The sequence below is a fragment of the Pezoporus wallicus genome, unplaced genomic scaffold (assembly GCF_028554395.1).
Source record: "Pezoporus wallicus isolate ANWC-B61680 ecotype Strahan unplaced genomic scaffold, APGP_CSIRO_Pwel_v1 contig_4131, whole genome shotgun sequence".
NCBI classification, from domain to species: Eukaryota; Metazoa; Chordata; class Aves; order Psittaciformes; family Psittacidae; genus Pezoporus; species Pezoporus wallicus.
This window is the reverse complement of record NW_026641950.1, coordinates 11715061-11738751: the sequence shown is the minus strand read 5'-3', so window position 1 is coordinate 11738751 and position 23691 is coordinate 11715061. Positions and strand designations below refer to the sequence as shown.

The 23691-nt window shown below is 36.7% G+C and overlaps 1 protein-coding gene across 2 annotated transcripts in view; it reads left to right on the top strand.

Moving 5' to 3' along the window:
- MMP16 (matrix metallopeptidase 16) overlaps window positions 1-22316 on the top strand; it is a 201723-nt gene extending 179407 nt beyond the window's left edge. For both annotated transcript variants that reach the window (XM_057426090.1, XM_057426091.1), the window contains 4 exons: window positions 350-488; window positions 11443-11593; window positions 13959-14074; window positions 18582-22316. In XM_057426090.1, coding sequence (XP_057282073.1) covers window positions 350-488; window positions 11443-11593; window positions 13959-14074; window positions 18582-18916 — 741 coding nt within the window. In that variant the 3' untranslated portion in view covers window positions 18917-22316. The remainder of the gene's footprint in view (window positions 1-349; window positions 489-11442; window positions 11594-13958; window positions 14075-18581) is intronic.
- The last annotated feature ends 1375 nt before the right edge of the window (window positions 22317-23691 follow it).

Genomic DNA, 23691 nt, shown 5'->3' with positions numbered 1-23691 from the left:
CTAAGGGGACTTGTAGTCAGTCCACAAATTTTAAGTTGGGCTTTTTGTAGGATTGATGCTGAGAAAGTTACATCATCTCATACAGCATGCTGTATGTTCTGCTGAAGGCTATCATCTCTACCAAACACATAGTTCACATGAGTAGCTTATTTTCACCTCAGGGAACAACTAGTTCTGACATATTCTTAATGTGTGGACGTGACATGGATGCAAGCACAAATATGGTTACCCAAACAGCAAAAGGTCATGCTATAAAAATGCTAGGATAGGTTGTTCAGTGTTTTCAAGAGAGCAGCTGAGCACATATGAATGCTCAAAGTATAGTAAGAGATGTATATTTGTTTTCCAGGATCAGTGGTTTTGGCGAGTCAGAAACAACAAAGTGATGGATGGATACCCCATGCAGATTACCTACTTCTGGAGGGGACTGCCTCCCAGCATTGATGCAGTTTATGAAAACAGTGAGGGGAATTTTGTCTTTTTTAAAGGTAAGAAAAAAGTTTGTGTAATACTTTCTGCTGTGATGATTTCTTGTGTCTTGCTTATTTTTACTAATGATTTGTAAATCATGTTGCAAATTGGTAGCTAAATGAAGACTATATGAGTTATGTTATCTCATTTTGGCAACCACAGCTTTAATTGATTAACCTTCAGAGTGTCAGATCATTTACATATTCAGTAAAAATTAAATTTGGAAGTATAAATAAGAGACATAGTAATGCAGTGATCTACTATGGAATCCTTTTTGAGAAATGTGGATTAGGAAGCAAGAATGAAACCACAATCTTGTTTGTTTGTTTGTTTTTGTGGTTCTCTTTGCTCTTCTTCATTTTTACAAATGAAATCTGCATATGTTTAAATGGTGTCCCTGCTACATATATATCTCATTGTACTGCACTTATTTCATCTGAGAACTGTGATGTTAGGATTTTCAGGTGGCACAAATAAGTATATTTTTTAGATGCATGTTTAGTAATTTGAAGGAAAAAAGCTGCAGAAAATGTGTGGATTAAATTGTTGCTAATCGTTCTTTTCAAAGTTTCACTCCCATCATCAGCCGCTCTTCAAAATGAGAGTTCTTGAACATGCATCTAACTTAGGTTTAGAAGAAAATTATCCTGTATGTTAAATAAATACCCATTTAGCAACAAAAGAGTGCAAACCATATAGAATATGTTTTATAAGATAATAATTTAGAAGAAGAAAGAAAAAACAATACGTATGTGAAAACTTATTCAGCTGTTTAGTGCTGTGATTCATTTGTTAACTTACTACAAAAAAAGTAAAATTTTTTTGGAAGTTGTTATATAAAAAATTAACTATATTTTACTAGTGGAATCATTAACAGATAGATAGAAATAATATTTCTTTCCTTATGGAAACATTATCATCTTGGGAATGCTAAATTGAAAATGTTTAATAACATCCAGAAACACTGCACAATCGTACAATGCAGTTTATGCAGTTTATGTTACTAATAGGGAAATTGTATTTTTGTGTGGATAGTAAGGGAAATTGCATTCCATATAGAACATCTTTATTTATGTGACTTCAATACAACATGTACTTTTACTTCTGTTGCCATAAAATAACATTCATATCATAAAACCTGGGAAGTTGATAAGATCAGGAATCATGATAAAGGTGCCTCCAAATTCTATCCCTCTGCTTGATTTTTGGTCCATGAGACATGAGAAGAGATAAATATCATTCTGTAGATATTTCTTTGCTCATCACTGCTACATAGAGCAAAGAAACTACCCTCTGCATTGCAGACCTCTACCTTGATAATGCTGAACTTCAGACAGAAATGGTCAAGCTTATTGTTCTACCAGCTTTCTTTTCCTTCCCAGTGACCTCAGAATATGTTTTATCATTATTTAACTCTGCATCCAGTGCTGACTGGCTCCTGTTAGGTCTTAGAGGAATGGGTTGATTCAGTAGTCTCTAAGATATACATAACAAAAAACAAAAAAAAAAAAAAAGAGAACTTCCTATTTTCTACCTGGGAAATTTAACAATTAGGACTAATCAAAGCAAATAGAGGTAGCAGGATTGTGCTCTTAGAAGTCAGAACACTGTGTTCATTTCCTTCCTCTTCCCAGCTTATGCTCTCTGGTTTCAAACCAGCTACTTCTGTGCTTTTTACCTGATATGATATTTGGATTTTCTGTTGCAGGTATTTTTCCACCTGCTGTCTGAAAGTCCTTCACTTATTTTTTCAGAGACATCAGTATTGTCCCTTTGTTTACCAAAGTTAAAAATCCTATATTTCCTTTTGTAATTTTTCTGATTTTTTTTTGCTTTTCTGCCACTTCCTCTTCATGATTTCCTGTATCTCCCTAAAGCTGTTTGTTGGTCCATGTAATTCATGTATTTTGCATTGCAGCAGAATCAGTAGGTTCAGCTGAGTCTTTTGTATGTGTGTGTGTCCTTGAAAATTCATGTTAACCAGAGATCTCAGCTGCCTTGTGGAACATGATTGCAGAAGTATATCTCAATATATTGTGGGTAACAATCACTGTCTTGTTTCTTCCATTCCCTCACAAAATGTCTTTCTGGAAAAAGAGTATATGTCTTCCTCCTAAAGGTATTAAAAATACACAAGTTGATTATTGCTAAGATAATGAGCAAGTAAAGTATGTTATCCAGGTAATGTGCTTTACCGATCTAAAGCTGGTCAAGCCAAGTAAGTTCTAGAAGGAGATTAAAATCTGAAGTCTAGCCTAGAGATGTGTTCATTTGCATCCACTATTCAGAGGAAAAATAGAAAAGATGGAGTGCCATCAGAGAGCTTGGGCTAGAACAATGTCACCATGCATTCCTCTCAAAGAACATTTTCCACATCACTTCATTTTAAGACTGGTCAGTATATGGGTGAAGACTGCATTTATTTGAGGATTTTTAAATAAAGTTTCCAAAACTTCTTCTTAAGTTATCATTAACATACAATGTCCTGAAAAGCATAAGGTCTTGAATCTTCAGTGTGTGGTGGAGAAACAGGTCAGTGTGTAGATATCCTCCCTTCAGAAAAGCCACTGCTTCTTCTGCAGATGTGCAAAGGAAGGTTCCAGGCACACCTTCCATCTCCATTGCCCTCTTTCACTCACTTTGGAAGCTTTTTTTGCTAGTGTGAAACCGCCTCCTATGACTAACTTGAGGAGCAGCGATTCTGCTCTCTGAGGAAGGTGAAGAAAGGAGTAAGACAATCTACTCGTCTGCAGTTGTACTAAGCAATTGCCACCTTGTTTCTCTTTACATGCCTACACTGTCATGAGTTTAGGATAAACAGTATTCTGTTAGGCAGGTGACATTTTTAAGATGCACTCAGGGTAGGCCTTGTGAGCAATCCTGGATTAAAACATCCTGTTTATCTCTTTAGAAAACCACAAATCTCATTTATTTTCAATGATCTATGCTCTGTTTGATTTGTTTAATCCTTGTCTTCAGGACTGCAAACATCAAATTTGAAACAATAAATTATAAAACAGGTTTAGACCTTGTTTAGATATTGTTTTTTTATCAGCATTACATTTTTTTCTCCCTATGTGTATACAGTTGGATTCATGATATTAGTAGATGTCTTTACAGTAGTATAAATAGAGATTGATAAATGTATAAAAATACATTTAACTTTTTTTCATAGGAGCTATATTGTAAAATATGAACCATATACAAATGATACATGATGGCAGCTCTGGATAGTACATTTAGTTAGTAAACTTTGAAATCTTCATATCAAATGTGTCTGCGATGAGAAATGTAATTATTTTTAATTTGTGCTAATAAAATCTATCAGTATATTTAAAACTATTTGGCATTATTCAACTAAGAATACCTAAGAAACCAGTGAAATCATGCATAAAGTGTTAGATGTCTGTAGAAAGTCAAACTGAGTTAATTTCAAGACTATTGGATAAAGTGTCTTTGCTTTTAGGATTTCATTGGTTTGATTTTTTTGTTTGTTTGTTTTACCATATTAACTTTTTAAAAAATATTAGTATTTTTTTACAGAAGGGTAAACAATTGTAAAAAATCATCAACATGCTTGCAGTGCAAAGTGAAATTTGCTCGTTTCTGGTGGCTTAAGGTACTTGGCCTGCCTCATGCCTCATGATGCTTGTAAGGTACATGACAATCTGGATGGCTGGTTATAAAAAACCCAGATGTTTACATTCTTGTTATTATTCATTGCTGGTGTCCATGCTGAATGATAATAAGAAGATGGCACCAGAATAATACTTTTTCTTTTTAATGAGAAAATGTGAACAATAAAATTTATTCTGTGTATCTGTGGGAATTTATATGATGCTAAAAACAAAATTGTCAAGCCATCTGCACTGTTGAATGTTATAGCAAGCCAAATGCAGCAATAGAAAGGCTGCTGTAAAACTCATATTAGCGGTGCCACCATCATAACTTTCAACTGCACTTACACAACTGTTGACAGTTTTGTTTTAAAAGTAAATTTACTATACTGCTGTCAGATCATGGAGCAGAGAAATGACAGAAACTTAACATGGAAATAAATAGAGAATGAGAAAAAAGGAAGCATGAATAGTAATTTGGTGATACAAATATGAAGACACTTGATCCTGGCTTGAAAGACTAAAGAACAAAGGTGACTGGAGAAAAATAATAAAATCAGAATTAGGTATTAAAATTTTCACCGGTTTCAATTGAATATAATTCCTAAAAATTTGGAGAATTTGTCTTATCACAGTTAAACTTACAGTGATTTATACGCTAAATCCCACATAGGTCTTGCACTACACACATACAATAATTGTGTGTAAGATGACCAAAACCCTGGTTGCTAACAACCCAGGAGCACAACTGTTCAGTATTCTGATTCTACGAAGGAAGAACTATCATTTAAGGTCTGTATAATTGTTTGCAGTAGTCAGTAGGCAGTTAAATAGTCAGAAGAACATCTGGAGTTAAATATTCAGTATTTTAAGTAAAGCATAGCAATACTCATACTCTTTATTTCCAGTATTTTTTTTTAAATGTCAAAGATAGGAGTTGAGAAACTGCAAATAACTGCAATCACAGTTCATCTGTCTCAGTTGTTTCCCTACAGTAATGGTATTTAACAAGGAAAGACTTCAAAAAGTAAGACATTTTGACTTTTTTATCACTTGCTTCATTCCCAGTTTGTGACCTTACCATTCTGCTTGTTATTATCACAGTATCACAGTATGCTAGAGATTGGAAGGGACCTCAAAAGATCATCTAGTCCAATCCCCCTGCCGGAGCAGGAACACCTAGATAAAGTTACACAGGAATGTGTCCAGGCGAGTTTTGAATGTCTCCAGAGAAGGAGACTCCACAACCTCCCTGGGCAGCCTGTTCCAGTGCTCTGTCACCCTCACTGAGAAGAAGTTTCTTCTCAAGTTTAAGTGGAACCTCTTGTGTTCCAGTTTGTACCCATTACCCCTTGTCCTATCGTTGTTTGCCACTGAGTAGAGCCTGGCTCCATCCTCGTGACACTCCCCCTTTATATATTTATATACACTAATAAGGTCACCCCCAGTCTCCTCTTCTCCAAACTATAGAGACCCAGCTCCCTCAGTCTTTCCTCATAAAGGAGATGCTCCACTCCCTTAATCATCTTTGTTGCCCTGCGCTGGACTCTCTCCAGCAGGCCCCTGTCCTTCTTGAACTGAGGGGCCCAGAACCGGACACAATATTCCAGATGCGGTCTCACCAGGGCAGAGTAGAGGGGAAGGAGGACCTCTCTCGACCTACTAACCACCCCCTTCTAATACACCCCAGGATGCCACTGGCCTTCTTGGCCACAAGGGCACAGTGTTGGCTCATGGTCATCCTGTCGTCCACTAGGACCCCCAGGTCCCTCTCCCCTACACTGCTCTCTAACAGGTCGTTTCCCAACCTATACTGGAACCTGGGGTTGTTCCTGCCCAGATGCAGGACTCTACACTTTCCCTTGTTATATTTCATCCAGTTATTCCCTGCCCAACTCTCCAGCCTGTCCAGGTCTCGCTAGATGGCAGCACAGCCTTCTGGCATGTCAGCCACTCCTCCCAGCTTAGTGTCATCAGCAAACTTGCTGACAGTACACTCAATTCCCCCATCTAAATCATTGATGAATATATTAAATAATACTGGTCCCAGTACTGACCCTTGAGGCACTCCACTAGATACAGGCCTCCAACTAGACTCCGCCCCATAGACTACAGCTCTCTGGCTTCTCTCCTTCAGCCAGTTCACAGTCCACCTCACTACCTGATCATCCAGACCACACTTCCTCAATTTAGCTGTGAGGATGCTGTGGGAGACTGTGTCAAATGATTTGCTGAAGTCAAGGTAGACCACATCCACCACTCTGCCATCATCCATCCACCGTGTTATTTCCTCATAAAAGGCTAAGAGATTGGTCAAGCATGATTTCCCCTTGGTGAAGCCTTGCCCATGGGATTTCCCCTAGCAATTGCTTGAAAAGGCCAAAGTTTGCCCTGCTAAAGTCCAGGGTTGCAATTCTACTTGCTATTCTACTGGTCCTACCACACAAGATCCTGAGCTCCACCATCTCGTGGTCGCTGCAACCAAGGCAGCCCTCAACCCTTACTGCTTTGACCAGACCCTCCTTGTTAGTGAGGATGAGATCCAGCAGCACTCCTCTCCTGGTTGGCTCGTCCACCATTTGCAGGAGGAAGTGATCATCCATACACTGGAGGAACCTCCTGGACTGTGGCTGGGTTGCTGAGTGGTCCTTCCAGCAAACATCAGGGAAGTTAAAATCCCCCACGACAACCACGGCCTGTGACTGTGAGGCCGCTCTCAGCTGCCTGTAGAAGGCCTCGTCAACTTCCTCACCCTGATCTGGTGGCCTGTAACAGACACCCACAACAGTATCCCCCTGCCAGCCTGCCCCTTAATTCTCACCCACAGACTCTCAACTCCCTCGTCACCTGTCCCTGGACAGAACTCGGTGCATTGTAGTTGCTCCCGTACATAAAGAGCAACCCCACCACCCCGCCTGGCTGGCCTGTCTTTCCTGAAAAGGACATAGCCCTCCATGACTATATTCCAGTCATGTGAGCTGTCCCACCACGTCTCTGTAATTGCCACCAGATCATAGTCTCCCGACTTAACACAGGTTTCCAACTCCTCCTGCTTATTTCCCATGCTGCACGCATTGGTGTACAGACATTCCAGGGAGCGAGCTGAGCACACCGATTTCACCCTAGCATTATAGGAGGCCTCCCAGTCTTCATCAGTTCTGGAGTGCTGCCCCACTGGGGCAAGCCCAGCTACAACCCCATCCCCCTTCGAATCTAGTTTAAAGCTCTCCAAATGAGCCCTGCTAATTCGTGCCCCAGCATCCTTTTGCCTCTGTGAGATAAACCTTTCCCACTTGTCATTGTCCAGACTGGTGCCCTATAAAACCAGCTGTTATCAAAGAATCCAAAGCCCTGCCTGTAGCACCAGTCTTGAAGCCAATCGTTTATGGACTGAATCTTCCCGTTCCATCCCACATCATCAGTGGAAAATGGAAGGAGTGAGGAGAAGATCACTCGAGCCCCAGACTCTTTCACCATTCGCCCCAAGGCCCTGTAGTCTTTCTTCATCCCCCTCAGACTGCGGGAAGCAGCTTCCCCCTCACCTGTCTGGAAGATCAGCAGCGGGTAGTAGTCTGTCGGGTGCACCAGGTTGGGGAGCGAGTTATTATATTAGGTTTTACATTAGGGAATAAAAACGGAGGGAGATGAAACATTCTGAAGGTTTGCCAGACTTCATGAAACACGTGGTGCTTTATTTTTTGTGTGAGTAACAACCCATCAACTAAACTTTAAGGGACAATGTTATGAAATAAATACAGTGGTGATTTCTGCCAAGCGCATAGGTTAGGACTCTGAAAAGGCATCAGTTACCTATAAAAAGAATCAAGCTATAATTATTCTAGTTATGGCATATATTTTTTTATTTCCATTATAAACACGATTAATGAAGTGTATTGAATATTTACTAGTGGAAGTGGAATATGAATTAAGTGAACACATACTGACTCAAGAATTCATTTTTAATGCATTTTAAGATACATAAATATAATTTGAAATAAAAGGAGCTTATTCTCATCACAGTAAAGTATCATTTGCATTAAATTCCAGCTTTAACTCTTCCTAACATTTTGTTGTGAATTTGAAAGCTTCTAATTTTTTCTGTCTTTTTTGGAAATCCTCTGATCAACAGCCCTTCACTTTCCTTCAGCTGAGGGAGAGAAACTAAACCGGAAAAAAAACAACAAAATCAAACAACAAAACCAAGAACAAACCACCTAAAACCCTCTGAAACAAATAAACAAAAAAACCCTGAAGTAATAATTGTCAGCTAGATAAAACATTTGTATTTCCTATATACAGTCTCCCCCATTAACAGTCCGCGCAGCCGTAGCAGACTAAACATTTCTTCCAAAGCACATCAATAGAAGTCTTTCCCACATATGTTAGAGCTTTCAATGCCCTACCGTCTCTATAGAAAAAACAGTCAAATTTACCTTTTCACTATTTAACCAGAAAGAATTTGCTTTTTAGTAAGAAGTTATGTGAAGAATTTAGTTTTTTATGTCATGTGTTCCCAAAGCTTCACTTTCCTTCTACTTCAGTATATTTGAATATGCAACAAATATGTGCCTTAGTGTTGCTGTCACTTATAGTGGCGTGTGCTCAACCCGTGTTTATTTTGGTATGACCTGATCTTGTTAATGTTGTAGCTGATAATGTTCTTAACAATTGCTGTTACTTTTATTCCTTGTGAAGTCCAGAGAAAGGTAATAGCATTACATACATCACAGCATATGTCTCCCAATGCTGTGCAACAGCTGTGATTTTGAATGATCTTTGAAACAGAAATGAGCTGGCTCAGTATCATTCACTGTATACCATCTGTTGTTCACACCATAACTACCAACTGGTAAGGTCCAAAACACATGACTTATCATCGTGTTTGAAACTGCCATTACCATCTGAAGCCTTCTGTGCATGGTCATGTGAATTGGCAGAAGGATAAACCACACGGGAGGCAGGACAGTGAATGACTGAAGATGCTTACCCCTGTCATAATCAAGCCCTATAAGTGAATTTTGTAAGGAATCTCAATAAAAGTAAATGTCATGTTAGCACAGACTTTAATCCTCAGAGAGCACAGACCTCAGCTTTCCGTGACCATTCTTCATTATTCTCTGCGTCTCCTTTATTTTCACTGCTTCAAATGGCTCTGCACGTATTCATTGAATCCTTTCTTCTTTCAACTGGCAGGGAAGGAAAGATGGATCTGTTGAGCAAACTGTAGTGTTTGTGCTTGGAAGTGGGTGACAAGCAGCTGTAAAGAAGCTGATAAAAAATTTACTCTGGAAACCCAGCATGGGAGGGACTAAAACTATATCTCCTCTCCTAATTAAAACTGTGATAATATGTAACATGCTTAAAATCACTACAGCATAAACAGGGAGATTAAAAAAAACCCTCCCTTTAAACAAACATTTAATACCACTGAGGGATAGTTAAAATACAGCTCTCTAGATTTTTCCCTCTTGGTGAGTGGCATACACCTGATCCTCAATCTTTGGGGTAATATTGCATTTCCTTATAAAATATTTATACAGCACAGTGTCTTAACCTTGTGAGTCTTTGTAGCAGCCTGCCTAGCTTTACAGGTAAGTGCAATGGCTAATATGAACAGCTATGATTTTATCTCTCAGGATATCTTTGCAAATATGCTTGGGCAAAATATATTTTCATATTTCTCCCCTAATATTTTAAATATTGTCATAAATAACAATGGATTGACCAAAGTGAAGTATCCAATAAGCCAATTCAATATATATGTTCTGTGATGTAACTCAGAATACATACATGATGTCAGAGTATCTTCTCCTTCAGTGTTATTATTACTAAAAATAGCAATGTTTTTTGGAAACGCAGGTGAAGGTAGTGCTTTGAAAAGAAAAAAACCACATGGTTCCTGCACAGTGGAGCCTGTAGTCTAGCTCAGAAAGTGTCCCTGTGGCCTAAATGACATAGTACAAAGGGAAGACAGACCTCAAAGCAAGCTTTTCAGATAAGTACTAAAATGCAAATTATGCTCCCTTTTCCCTGTTTCTAGGGGGCATATGAGGATCTTTATTCCCTTTTTTCAGCCAAAGCTGTGTTTGAAAGCGAAGTCTCTACTGAAAAGACACAGGTGAGAAGTGTATTTTGAAGAAGAATTAAAAGAAAGAAAAAAATGTAAAAAGGAGAAGATAGTTGCAAGAATAGGAGGAGAGGCACAATTATTGGGGGAAGTGTTAGACTAAAGGCTTAATATGAGAAGAGGTGAGATAATCACAGAAGTGTTCAGTGAGGAAGAAGAGCTTAGCTAGGAAGCTAGAGGAGATTGAAGCTGGGAAACTGGAGTTGTGGGCTGGTGAGGTAAGCTATCCAATTACAAGACAGCACAGGAAGCATCCTCTCCAAAAACAGGGACAGGGTGTGGGGGAATACTACCAAACACTGGTGCAATTGCTACTTCTGTAGACATGCATGCCAGTATATAGAGAATATATTTAGTTAGTAAATGCAAAGTAGGGTTTCAACCACTGAGCATTGCCAGTATCCAGGAGGCACCAGCCTATTATTTTGATTTAAGACGGTTTAGGTATCATGAGGTTTGTGTAGACGCTGTGCTAAGAGTTATGCATTTACCTTGTATTATCAGCATGTAAAAGTCAAGTGGGTAGTTTTGAATGATTCGTCACCCACAACCAAAGGTTAAATCTTACTGCCACAGGTACTAAAGGCAACCCCCATTGATTTCAGAAACACAAGGTTTTCAGCTGTGGGATTTCAGAACTGCAGTTTTGTCTTTAGGCCATAGTAAAGAAAATCTGATTAAAAATGTTTTAAATTCTATGGTCATTTCAGAAATAATCTAAATAATTTGTACATCCTTCATGAGTAATTTAATTTCTTGAGGAGCAGGAGAGTGCAAAGTAACAAAAGTATATGGTCTCTGTGAGGCTAGGATTTTTTATTTTTTATTTATTTCTATGCTTTCTTACCTCATTTTGTCTTAACATTCACTCTTCTTTCCTAATAAAATGTAAAATTGTTGTGTATTATTGCTGCAAATGTATTACATTACCAGCCGCAGAGCCTCTTGAGATGATTTCATTTTCATTCTGGGTTTGAACCCTATATAGCTGATATCAAAATACTCTGTGGACTTATTGAACTGAAGGTGCTTTATAAATGCAAGGTATCTGTAAGGCATATTTAATTTTGCATTATCTGCAGTGATAGAACATTTTTCATTTGTGTTTGGCAGAACCACTGTAGCCCTTTGGGAGTCTTTCTTATTTCTTCAGTATGTATTAATATTAATATTGATAGTACTGAAGACTAACACACAATATGTACGTGTATATATGCTTTTGTACAGGTAACAAGTTCTGGGTTTTCAAGGACACTACTCTCCAGCCAGGTTATCCTCATGATTTGATAACTCTTGGAAGCGGAATACCTTCCCATGGCATTGATTCAGCAATTTGGTGGGAAGATGTTGGGAAAACCTACTTCTTCAAAGGAGATAGGTTGGTATAGGAATTATGCAAGGAAGCACATTTCTTATAACCTAAATCATATTTGTGTGAATATACTGAAATGTTCAAAAACCGTGTAGAGGAGGCTGTCAGTGATATGGCTTAGTGGTGGTCTTGGCAGTCCTGGGGTAATGGTTGGACTTGATGGTCTTAAAGGTCTTTTCCAACCTAGTTGATTCTATAAGTATATGAGTATATGTATGTCCAGTGGAAAATTTTTTTTATAGGTCATCAGTGCGTCATAGTTGTCACAAATATAAACTTAAGTATTCAAATTAATGTAGTTACACACACTCTTACCTGCTCCTTTTTGGACACATTTCTAAACCCTGTCACATAAACAGGCAAGGCATGTTGCAAAGCTTTTTAAGGTCAGTGAAAATTACTTCTCTGCTACTATTCAAAAATAGGGTAAGAAAGGGAAATGACAGCTAAGCCAGGAAATGAAAGAGCAATCTGAGCAGTTCCTTTGGAATTATTTTTAAATAAAACTTACAGTTCCCTTCGGAAGGGACACTTATTTTTATGATTAATAAAGAGCAGGAAAAAATTGTAAAATCTGAGTTACTTGAATCCTGAAAGAGACTTGTACTGGTCACTTAGTGTCTCTGTGTCTTCATTTCCCTGTCTATAAAAATAAGTTATCTGACTGATGGATTTTATGAGTTTTCAGGATGTTACTATGTTTGTTGATTGATGTATCACTGCAAATTCTGAGTCCTCAGAGAAAAATTATCCCTTATTAATAATTGTAATGTCTGTATTAATTTTATTAAAAATATAATGACTGCTTTTGTTACTGTTTGGTACTTAGGATTCTGGGACACTAACAGTATTCATGGATCTCTTAAGAAATTAATGTACATCATAGAATATGTTTACAACACTGCAGCTGAAAATTTACTAGCAGTACTGTAATATTGCACTACAAATTGACATATGCAATTTTAATATTAAAGCTTTTTTAAAAAAGAAACAATTTTTTTCCCAACACTCATGATGAGGAAAGCACATAACCAAGTAAAATTTCTGTGCTGTTTGAAAACTAAGTATCATTTCAAGCAATCTGTTTCCACAGTGAAAAAGAAAGCCAACTAAATAATTTGCTTCCAATAGCTGAGTCTGGAAAAGAAAGATGTTACATTTCAAAATAAAGAGTGTCATTGGCTGGTTACTGGTGCATATGTGACTAGATTAAGGAATCAGGCTATAAAAATAATTTATGCATGAGAAAGAAAAAATAACTACAAAGGATTTTAATATAACTTGCCAACTCTTAACCCACTTGAAATCTTCACCTTTTAATTTAATTGAAAGTTTAAAGCCAAAGGACTGCCCCACAGAGAGAATTCAGAGGAGTTTAAACCATTTTGGTTTTTAAAAAGATTAATATGTGAATTGATTAGAGTGTCTTAAGTAACTTGCAGGGACAAAATGTCATCCATTTAAGGATTTTTTAATATGTCAGGAACAATCATAACAAGGACTTCTAAAAGTTTAAGTCAAATGAAAAGGGGCCAAGTTTTCTGCAGTGACTAGATTATGAAGGAAAGTGATACATTTCAGGCTTTTGATGTCCTGAAATGTCGAGTGGATGCTTTCAATGTAATTTTCACATGAATAAGACTGATTTTGGAAAAAAAAAAAAAAAAAAATTCTCACAGGAAACCATGCTCTAAATTAGTGTAGCTAATCAAAACACCCAAATGACCCACCCAAATACTGTATCAGAATACACAGAGGTACTAGAGATACAGTATGCTAATTCTTAGAACCAGTAAGAGATAATCAGCAGTAACTGTAAGTATTAGATAATAGTAAATACTTCTTACATGTTCGGGCTGCATTCTGAAGCTTTTTAAATTGGAAAAGGCCTAGCTGAGAAAAAAAGGCACAAAAGCAGGTTGAATTTTGTATCTATTTAATGATAATGAAATGAGAAGCTACTGTAATGCATACATATAAGGAGTTAAATTAGGATTCCTGGGAGTATTTTAATCTTAATCTACTGTCATTTTCATAATTAAAATATTATCTAAAACATTAATATATTTTTTGCATGTTGTATCTCTGCCACCATGTAGAAGTCCAAGGCATCAGAATTGCTGCAATTATAAGTGAGATGCATACTGATTTAGTTGTCAAAGTGCATATGTCTTTTATCTTCTGCTTACATGAAACAGTTGTCCAGTCAGCAAAGAGATTTCTTTGTAGTATGCTAGTATGCTCAAAGAAAAGAAGTCAAGAATTCCCATTTGTGGCTAAAGAACGTAGCAATGTTAGAAGGCAGAAATATGTAGTTATTCAGCTGCTCTCTTATAAATGATTTTTTCTTTTTCTTTATAAAACATTTCAGGTACTGGAGGTACAGTGAAGAAATGAGATCCATGGACCCTGGTTATCCCAAACCAATCACAATATGGAAAGGTATCCCAGAATCTCCTCAGGGAGCCTTTGTCCACAAAGAAAATGGTATGCAAACACATTCCTGTTCTAATGATTTACTAACATCTTTTATGTGAGATAGAGTAGTAGAGTGGTGATTGAGTATTCAGGGTAAGTAATGAAGGAATTCTTGATTTATGATCAGAATATTTACTGTTGTGGAACTTGCTATTGTAGAAATGGCTGTTTGCATGTACTTTTTAGCACAACAGAGAAAAGTCTTTCAAATTTAGTATCATAAACCTCAATTTATGTTTTTTCTTTTGTCTTAATTCACTTAATTATTTTTGTTCTCTGCTGTACCTCTTAAAAAGTACCTCTTAAAGCAAGCTTCCTAAACACAGTATATTCCTGTTTGAATTGTCAAGGTATTGGCTGTTTAAACAGCTTAGAAGGTGTTATTTTTATTCTGAACTAGAAAAGGGAAGCAAAATCATTAGCTAAGCAGAAATATCCTTAAGAAACTATGAAAATAAAAGATGTCATAAGCCCATGATGCAGAAATGCAGACCATAGGGATGTTAGTCTGAAATGCTAATACCTGTATCAAGATGCATCATCACAGGAAACTAAAATCTCATCTGGCTTCACCTCCAAATGAATGAAGGCAGCCCAGATATCCATCTTACAAGAATTCAGTGCTTCTCAGGGGCTGCTGGAAGGCTGCCAACACAGCGCTCAGTTGCTCAGAGTTTAAATCGCTTTGACAGGAATAAAAACATGCATTTATTGTCACTTATTGTTGGAGAATTGTTGTATCGCATATGTGATTTATTTATTAGTAGGTTCCATTTGCCTCACAGGCAGCACATAGAAATATTGTCATTATTTTAATTTCCTTTTAATAAGCAGATAAAAAATTCTTTCCTTGTATAAATCATTTAATTCTCATATTTCAATCTATAGCTTGATTAAGCAATTTATCATGGAAATGTTTGGGGGAGGAGGGAGTGGGTTTTAGGTTTGGATTGTTTTTTTTTTGGGGGGTGGGTTTTTTTTCAGAAATATGTTTTATTGCTTCCTTGCTTTGTCTCTGTTCTATCCAGAAGCAGAAACTCTCTCTAGATTCTGGACTTTTGGATAGAATGGATTTTTTTGTGTTGTATTTATTTGTTTTAACTGGAAAGTAGGTCAGTCAAGATGTTACTCTGCACACATCGCATTCAATAGCTAACTGTTTGTAAACACAGATGTATGTGAAAACGGACACAAACATTATATATGCACAGACAAACATAATGTATACAACCTCTGCTTTCTTCCTTCAATTATTTTCCAGGGTATTTTCAAAGAAATTTAACATATATATATATATATGTATGTATGTATTTCTTACCTTGACTACATTCCCCACAATAAGTTTTCTATGCTGAGCTCAGGTACACATGTCTCTCATTACAAATTAAAATTATCTTACTGTAACACTCAGACCAGTGTTTCTGAAAACACTGCAGTGGCAGAACACTCATTGCTAAATCAGGAAAGACTCTTGACTACAGCAAAGCCGCTTATCTTTTTTATCCCAGTGGCTTTGATAGTTTGTCTGACTCTTTGAATGAGGAGGATGGTAAAGCATGACATGAGATAGCGGAGGAGGGGAAGGGAAAGAGGTCATTCTTGGGCTTCTCAGAAAGCCTAAAAAGGCCCAAGGGCAGAAAGAGGCATTGAAAATGACACCATAAGGTTCCCAAGGAGACCACTAAGAAAATTTCCGTGAAATCAAGAAAATAGAAATGTTAAGAAACAGTTCGCAACTCCACTGTTGTTTGTATGAGGACAGAAAGAAACAATAGCAGATGAAAATAAGAATTACCACTGCTTAATTGGAAAGAACTTGATTACATTTTGCCCAAAACTGTTTTCCTTTCCAAAACTGTGTTTTCTTCCCTTTGGGCAGAAGTAGAGTTGATAAGTTTTATTACTATATCTTTGTAAAGGAACACTTGAAAGCATGTCTTTCAGTTAATCCATTTCATTTTAAAGAATACTTTCTTCTTTCCCTTTCTATTTTGTAAACCATGCAAATGAGCACCTGCAATAAATCTGATCATAAAGGGGTTTTCTTACTGTCCACAAAAATTTCAGGTAATCTTGCAGTAAAAGGCTTGGGAAAGAAAGAAAAAACAATTTCCTACTCGAGTCAGCATACTGACTCGGTGTCCTAGAAGCTTGGTTAGGCTCAGGTAACATCTTTGAAACTATCCTTGATACTTCCCATATTGTGATTTGGATACTAATGCTCTGGTAGAAACTCTTAAGGAAGAGTGAGGAAGAAATTTCCTTTTGTTGCTCCATAGAATCTGAGATCACACAAAATTCTTCAGATTGGAGAAAGCTTTCCTTCCGCCTTGAGAGCAGCATAGAAAATCTTATCTCTCAACTAAAAATTATAAAGCGAATAGTGAGGCAATTTTTAGAGGGAAAAGAAAATGTAGTCTCTTAGTCCACTGAGCTTTTTTTGCCTTGTGCTTAACTAGAACTCCTATTCTGAGTTCCTATTTGGCACATTAGTGACCGCTATGTCCTTTCATGCTGTTTGGGTCAGGTATTGTGCTCACCACTGTCAGGTTCTACCACCTTGAAAATTTTAAGGAGCAACTCACAGAGCAGGTTCAACAAGTCAAGCAGATGAAAGCACTTTCAACAGTTGTGTGATGTCACTTGTTCTGCCATGAGAAGCAGTAAAACTGCTCAGTCTCTTAAAACTACCCTTCTCTGCTGGTGATTTCTATGCTTCTGAATGTTACTGACTGTTATCCTGGTTCCTGCCTCAGCAAAGCAGAACTTTCTAAGTAGAAGGCAGTTTGAAACAGGAAAGTTTAAACTACCTTCAGAATTTTCCAGTGGAAAATATGCTCTGATTGAAGAATTTTTATTGGTTCTATAGAGGCTAGCAAGTCCTTTGCTGCTTTAACAGCTTTAATTTGATCTTTCAGTATAATAACAATTAATACTAACTAATGTCAGTATTCTGACTTATGTGTACATTGGATGTATACCTGTATGTATTCTGTATATTTGTAAGAATATAGATTTAGAGATGTCATATCTGTATGTATTCTATATGTATTAAAATACTGATAATATATCAGATTTCTACACTTGAAATATTTATCCAGGTCCAGTATGTACAGTGTGTTCTTACATATACATTGGTATATGAAATGCAAGGATAGCATAAGCTGGGGTTCAGAATGCTGAAATTCTTCAGTTTAGAGTATTTTTCATTTAAAATACAGATTGCTTTAAGGAACTTGATATATGCTGAAATTTTAAAACTACATCATAGTAAGGAATTATAGTCCTCTTTTTAGTTTTGTTCCAATCAGAATAGAAGGCATTTTGTGAACAAGCCTTTTAACTACTGTTTTGATATAGCTGTGCTATTCTTTTCTTTTTTCTTTATAATCAGTATTGTACCTTTCTATAGATAAACTAACAATACGGATTAAAGAAAGGAAAATACTACCTTTTCGGTGGCTAGGAAGGCCATTAAAATGACATAAATAGGAAATGTAGAATAATGTTCTAACATTCTAAGTATTCTGAAAAATGGCAGTAGATGATGAGGATGATCTTACAGTTTGAGCTGCCAAATATGCTATCAAGTAATTTTTTTGGAGAATTGAAAGAAACTAACCGCTGTTTAAATAGGTAATTACTAATATTATCTCCAGATAGCCAGTCACTGATGTTTTCAGGAAGCGTTGTTAATACAACAAATAGTGCCCAATCCTTCTTGATGTTCTTAGTTGACTCTAGTACTGCAGGAAATACACAGAGGTCTATAAAGTGAAGCTAAGCAAAAATCCAACTGTTTGCATTCAATTCATTAGCAGTGGGAAGTTCACCCATCCTGATGTTTGTTTTTTTTCTTGCTATTTTTCAGCTGGGATAATAAAGTAATGCAGATTTTTGGCAAAGTGGCAAGGGGTTTTTCTCCATTTAGGCATGTTTAATAATGAGACTGAATTGTGAATTAATAATCAAACACTTTGCAGAAACCTTAAATCTTGTTACACCTGTTTGCTCTTGGCAAAGCTGGTATTTCATCCAGTTTCCTTCTTCTGAAGTACAGAAGCTGGCTATGTGAGTGTAAAGAGGGTCAGTTCTCATTTCTGGCTAGCATAGCATTGCAATTTGTTTCAGTAGACTTCCCATCTTGAAGAGGTTGTGATGCTTTAAAGTCCTGGCCCTGAGGACTGGTTGGGTTTTCAGCAGCTGAAGAAATCATGTGGACCCTTGTCTGTCAAAGATCATATTCTGTGTAATTCCTTTATTTTTCTGTAGTAATGTAAGAAAGTGAAATCCCAGTTTATTTAAAAAAAAAAACAAACAAAAAAACCACCCCAATGTTAGATTCTCTAGAAACAGTAAGAAACAAAATCTGTAAAGATTTGAAAGACCTAGAACTGAAGTCTATTTTTAATTTTTTAATTACAAAAAAAAATGATACCAGTAGTTTCAGTCATAGTGTGTTGATGATGTGATTTGATCCAATATGACCATGAATAATTTGAATTTTCTTCCTCAGGCTTCACATATTTCTACAAAGGAAAAGAGTACTGGAAATTCAATAACCAGATGCTCAGGGTGGAACCTGGCTATCCCAGATCCATCCTCAAGGATTTTATGGGTTGTGATGGACCAACAGATCGAGATAAAGACCGACACAGCCCTCAAGATGACGTTGACATTGTCATCAAACTGGACAACACAGCCAGCACTGTGAAAGCCATAGCCATCGTCATTCCCTGCATCCTGGCCTTGTGCCTCCTTGTCTTGGTTTACACTGTGTTCCAGTTCAAAAGGAAAGGAACACCCCGCCACATACTGTACTGCAAACGCTCTATGCAAGAGTGGGTGTGATGTAGGGTTTTTTTTCTTTCCCTCCCAGGAGTTTGTGGTAACTTGAGATTCAACACAAGAGCTGTTATGCAGTTTCCTAGCTATGAGCGGGCATCTGTCAGTCTGAAACAAAGCTGATCTTTAAAACCCAGGGGGTTGCCTGCCCTGCGTATGAGTGGCGATTAGCTCAGCTGGGAAGCTTCCATGATACACAGTATCTGCTGTTTCTTCAGTCCTTTGTCTTTCTTTGTCATTCAATCTAGGCCTTTCCTCTGCACGCTCAATGCCCTATAAACTATCAGGATTAACTAACAAAGAGGAAAAACAAAAAATCTCCAATGTTTCTACATTTGTCCCTTAAGGCCTGTTTCCCTTTGAAAAATTTTTTGCTGAAAGTGAATTTTTTTAGAAAAACACAACAACCTACAACGGAACTTTCAGGAAAGTGAGAAGACCCAAAACAGCTTTGTCTCCAAAGAGGATTGCTTTCTGTCTGCTACGGATAAAGTCCTATACTCCTACTTCCAGTTTTGTTGTCAGGTGGGAGACTCGGATGACACACAGGACTTCAGACTGTTTGGACAGCCATTTTCCAACAAACAAGGGGCCAAAATATCTGCAATATAGTAACAGCCTTAATAATACATTCATTTTGTGTTTTATACAGCTGCTCTGGGCTACGTCCTCAATGTTTTAAACTCATTTATATTCGTCACTATATTCAAGCAGAACCTTTTTATTGGTTTGTTTGGTTTTTGGTTGGTTTTCCTGCATAATCTTTCCCAAGCTGTATCAAGCCAACTGCCCCAGGCCTTTCATAGGTCTGTCAGGAGCATTCATTCCAAAGCATGGTAAAAAGCAGTGTGTCTCTGAAGCGGATTTCAATGAACTAAAGCAACAGTCATGCTATTGAGAAACTTTACGCTGGTATTACATTGGTGGTGTAACCCTTTGAGAACTATTGCATCCTTTTTCAGAGTCTGGTGGATGTTAGTCTTGGTTGTCATTAAATTACAGGACTGTGTTTGGATTATACAGGTTTTTAAAGAAAATCGTTTTTCAAAACAGATTTCCTGTGAGTGCAAGTGAGTGTTTTTAATTATTTGAATTATTGATAGAAAAGCATTTGTAACATAAATAGAAAACAGAATATATTTACCAGCTACTTTCTGGTTAAAGGAACCAAGCCTATTTTAATAACTTCTACCACTTACGAAGAATTTTTCTGAACTGGCAACAGTTTTATAACTTCTCCTCTTAAGCATCTTGAATTTATCTTTTAAACTATGTTGCATGATAATTCAATTTGCCTCCACAGAGGCAGTTACAGTTTCAAAGGAAAGCTAAAACGACTCTGATAATTGCATGAATATCCTCTGGTGTGTTACCCCTTTGCATGTTCATCATAGTTCTCAAAGGGTTAGTCAAATTTCTGGCCTTCAGCCAAACATGATTATCACTGACAGAGCCAAGGGACCACCAAAGCATTTTGTCATTCTGTGTAATTTGTGCTAACAGCAGTATTGTCATTTTCATGTGACCTGCAGAGCAGGTTTGTATCAATATTTTTTTCCTAGAGAAAAGTCAGCAACTGACGAACCTCTTTATTGATTTTAGGAGCTGCTTCTTGCAGTGATAGGCTTTACAGTCACTGGGCTGTGAACTTATTAAAGGTGGTCAGAATGATGCACCCCAAAAGTCAGACGCCTGGTTTTTTATGAAAACCAGGATTTGAGGGGAGTAGCTTTTGCAACAATGAACAGCTTGCCTTGAACTTGATTATTGACCTGTTGACTGTCATTACCAAGTTAAACATTGTCTTCTGTGAACAGCTTCACTGTCTGAATTTCCTTAAAGTGTACTGTCCTATGTCTTTGATCTTTGACCTTTAACTTGCAAACTGGCACAAACTGAAGGGAATCTGGTGTTGCAAATGGACTAAGACAAGTTTTATTTCTTAAAAGGCCTGATATACATAATCCAGAATTCAAGAAAAAAAGGTGAAGTGTTTTCATAGAAAAGAATGGACATAAACCTAAATATTTATGATAGATCTGTAGAAGGGTATTTTGCTATGTATACATGCACACTCTAAAAATGAACTACAGTAGAAGTTAATTTTTATTTAACTTGAATACAATTTTCATTATAAAATTATCGTTTCTACAAATAGCTAATTGTTAATGAGAAGGTTATAGGAAAATATTAAAATACTTGAAATGGCCAGTATGGGCTTTTACATAAACCGAAACTTTTGTACTACATTCAACCAATTTCTTACTGGTTTCTTAATCTACATAACTGGATCACTTTTTAGAGAGTGTAGGTATATATAGATATATATTATTGTTATTATTATTTTGGTAATGGATAGCTTGACTGCCTTGAATTTATATTTATATTGAGCATAGCATGAAAAATAGTATGCCTTTTTGTTCAATTACATGGTTTTATATTGATTTGAGGACTTATTTTATGAACATATGTGGCATGCTATAAAGCATTGCAAACGTATTTCTTAGAGCATAAACAGATATACATATGTATGGCTAACAAAAATGAAAATTAGAAAAAGATATAGTTTTACAACAAATATGCAATGCAGATGGCATTTTGGAGATGTTATGTAGAGGTACTTCAGACTGTAGGTTAGAAGTGCACCAGTATCAGCCCATAGCATTATTTAGTAAATCCAACTCTGTTGTTGCTGAAAATGTAGATTAATTGACAGTTTAAGTAATGTAGCATATTTACTACACATCAGCTCATTTGATGAATTTGGAATTCTATGCCTGTTTGTCATATATATTAAAATGTGTATGTGTGTTTGTATACTTGTAAACACACACAAACACACACATACACATACATACATATTTTAATCCCTGGAAAGGTTTTTACTGTCAACAAAGTAACTTATGTTACGCTACAAACAGAACAAAATGATTCATGTTTCTGTTCCAGTTTTGTCCCTTGCATAGTTGGTGGAAAATACTAACAGCACTACTTATTCTGCATTTGATTTCCTCTACAATGGAAGAACTTATTTTATATTATCTTTATGCCAGAACAGCATCTCATCTGTTTTTTTATTGACTTGAAAATTTCACTTCAATTTTGAAATAACTTTCATGGCAGCTTTAACTTTTTGTGCAACTGTTTCCCTGACAGTAATGAAGTGCCGAGCATGTAAACTGTTGTTCTTTGATAAGGAAACAAAAATGTTTGTATTTGGAGAATTTAACTTTAATTATGCAGGAAGGTAAGTGTAATAAGTCTAGTGCTTGATATATGGTACATCATAGATACATGAATACATGATAAATTGATTGATCTATTTTCTTTTACTTAAAAGTGCATATATGTTATATACAGAGAAAGGGAGGAAAAATAATACTATATTGGCATGTTTATGTCATGCGGAGAAAGATTGCGTCAGTAGGCTATAACGCAGTCATAAAGGTTTGCTTTAAGTAAAAGATGTAGGAGCATTTGTTTTCACTGTAATTCCCAAATGCATACTGGCTAGTTTCAGATAACTTCAGCGTAAACTAGTGATGTTGCCTGATCTAGTTTTGAACTCAAATGAGTGAAAGTGCTAAGACAATGTTATATTTCGAACAGTTGTTTTTCTACCAAGGCCTCTAATTATGAGAGTTAAGAAAAAACAAATTGCAATTATTTTCAGTTCTGCAATCTGGGTTCCTGCTCATGTGCCGTAACTTTTTCATGAAGTTTTTAATAAACATTTCCATACTGCTATTGTTATGATCTCAAGTGTGGAACAATACAAAACTGAATATGTATCGCATTAATCAGTTACAGTCTATCAAGCTGATTATACAGGGTCATGTATTTTCAGAGTATGTATGATGCAGGAGGTCAAAGTAGATAATGGCAGTGTTTCCTCTGGCCTTTTAATGTAATGTGAAAAGGTTATTGACTGTAGACAAAAATTAATTTTTATTAAAAAAATACATTTAAAAACTATGTAACTGTATATTTACTGGATAGGCTGGGATGGAGAGGCTCAAATGGCTCCAAAGGAGCCCTTTCAAGTCTCCTGAATAAATGTAATACATATTTTATATATTCCTATGAACTTCTTTTTCTTCTTTCAAAGTGGGGCAAAGGGATGGGATAATTAAAGAAAAAAAATGTTTAAGGCTAATTTTGTGAATGAAAATTACAGAAACTAATAGATTCAAACTCAAGGGACAGACTTAAACGTTTTCTTAGAGGTCTACTTCACATACCCAGTTGCTTGGTCAAGACTTCTGCACCATTAGCACTGCGTTAAGAACAGAGTGTAAGGCTTAATTATTGAACTTTCAACTCTTTTTGGGGGGGGGTCTTAATTCACAATCTTGGTGTCAGTTAAATGTAGCTTTTGGTACCAAATTATATAGAATCAAATTCTATCTTGGTTAGAAAAAAGTGCATAGAATAGAAAGTAGGTCTGCCTATAAACAGTGGAAGTATTACATTCCTATTCTAGGTTTTTTTCATATGAACCATAGCTAAGGCAAACCTTAAAAAAGACACATAGAAAACTGAAGAGTGAATGTTCCAGTCACTGCATTTTCAAGGAAGTAGAAATGCAAGCTACCACACCATTAGCAGCCTAAACTGGAGACAGCACAAGATCACTGGGCTAAGGAGCAAGAATATAACTGCAGGGGCTTGCTCTATCCTGGCTCCCATGTCTTCTCACAACATGGCCTAAGTTGTTTTACAAGTTACATAGGTGAAGCCATGCGCCATGGCAGTAGGAGATGTGAAGCAGCCATTACAGA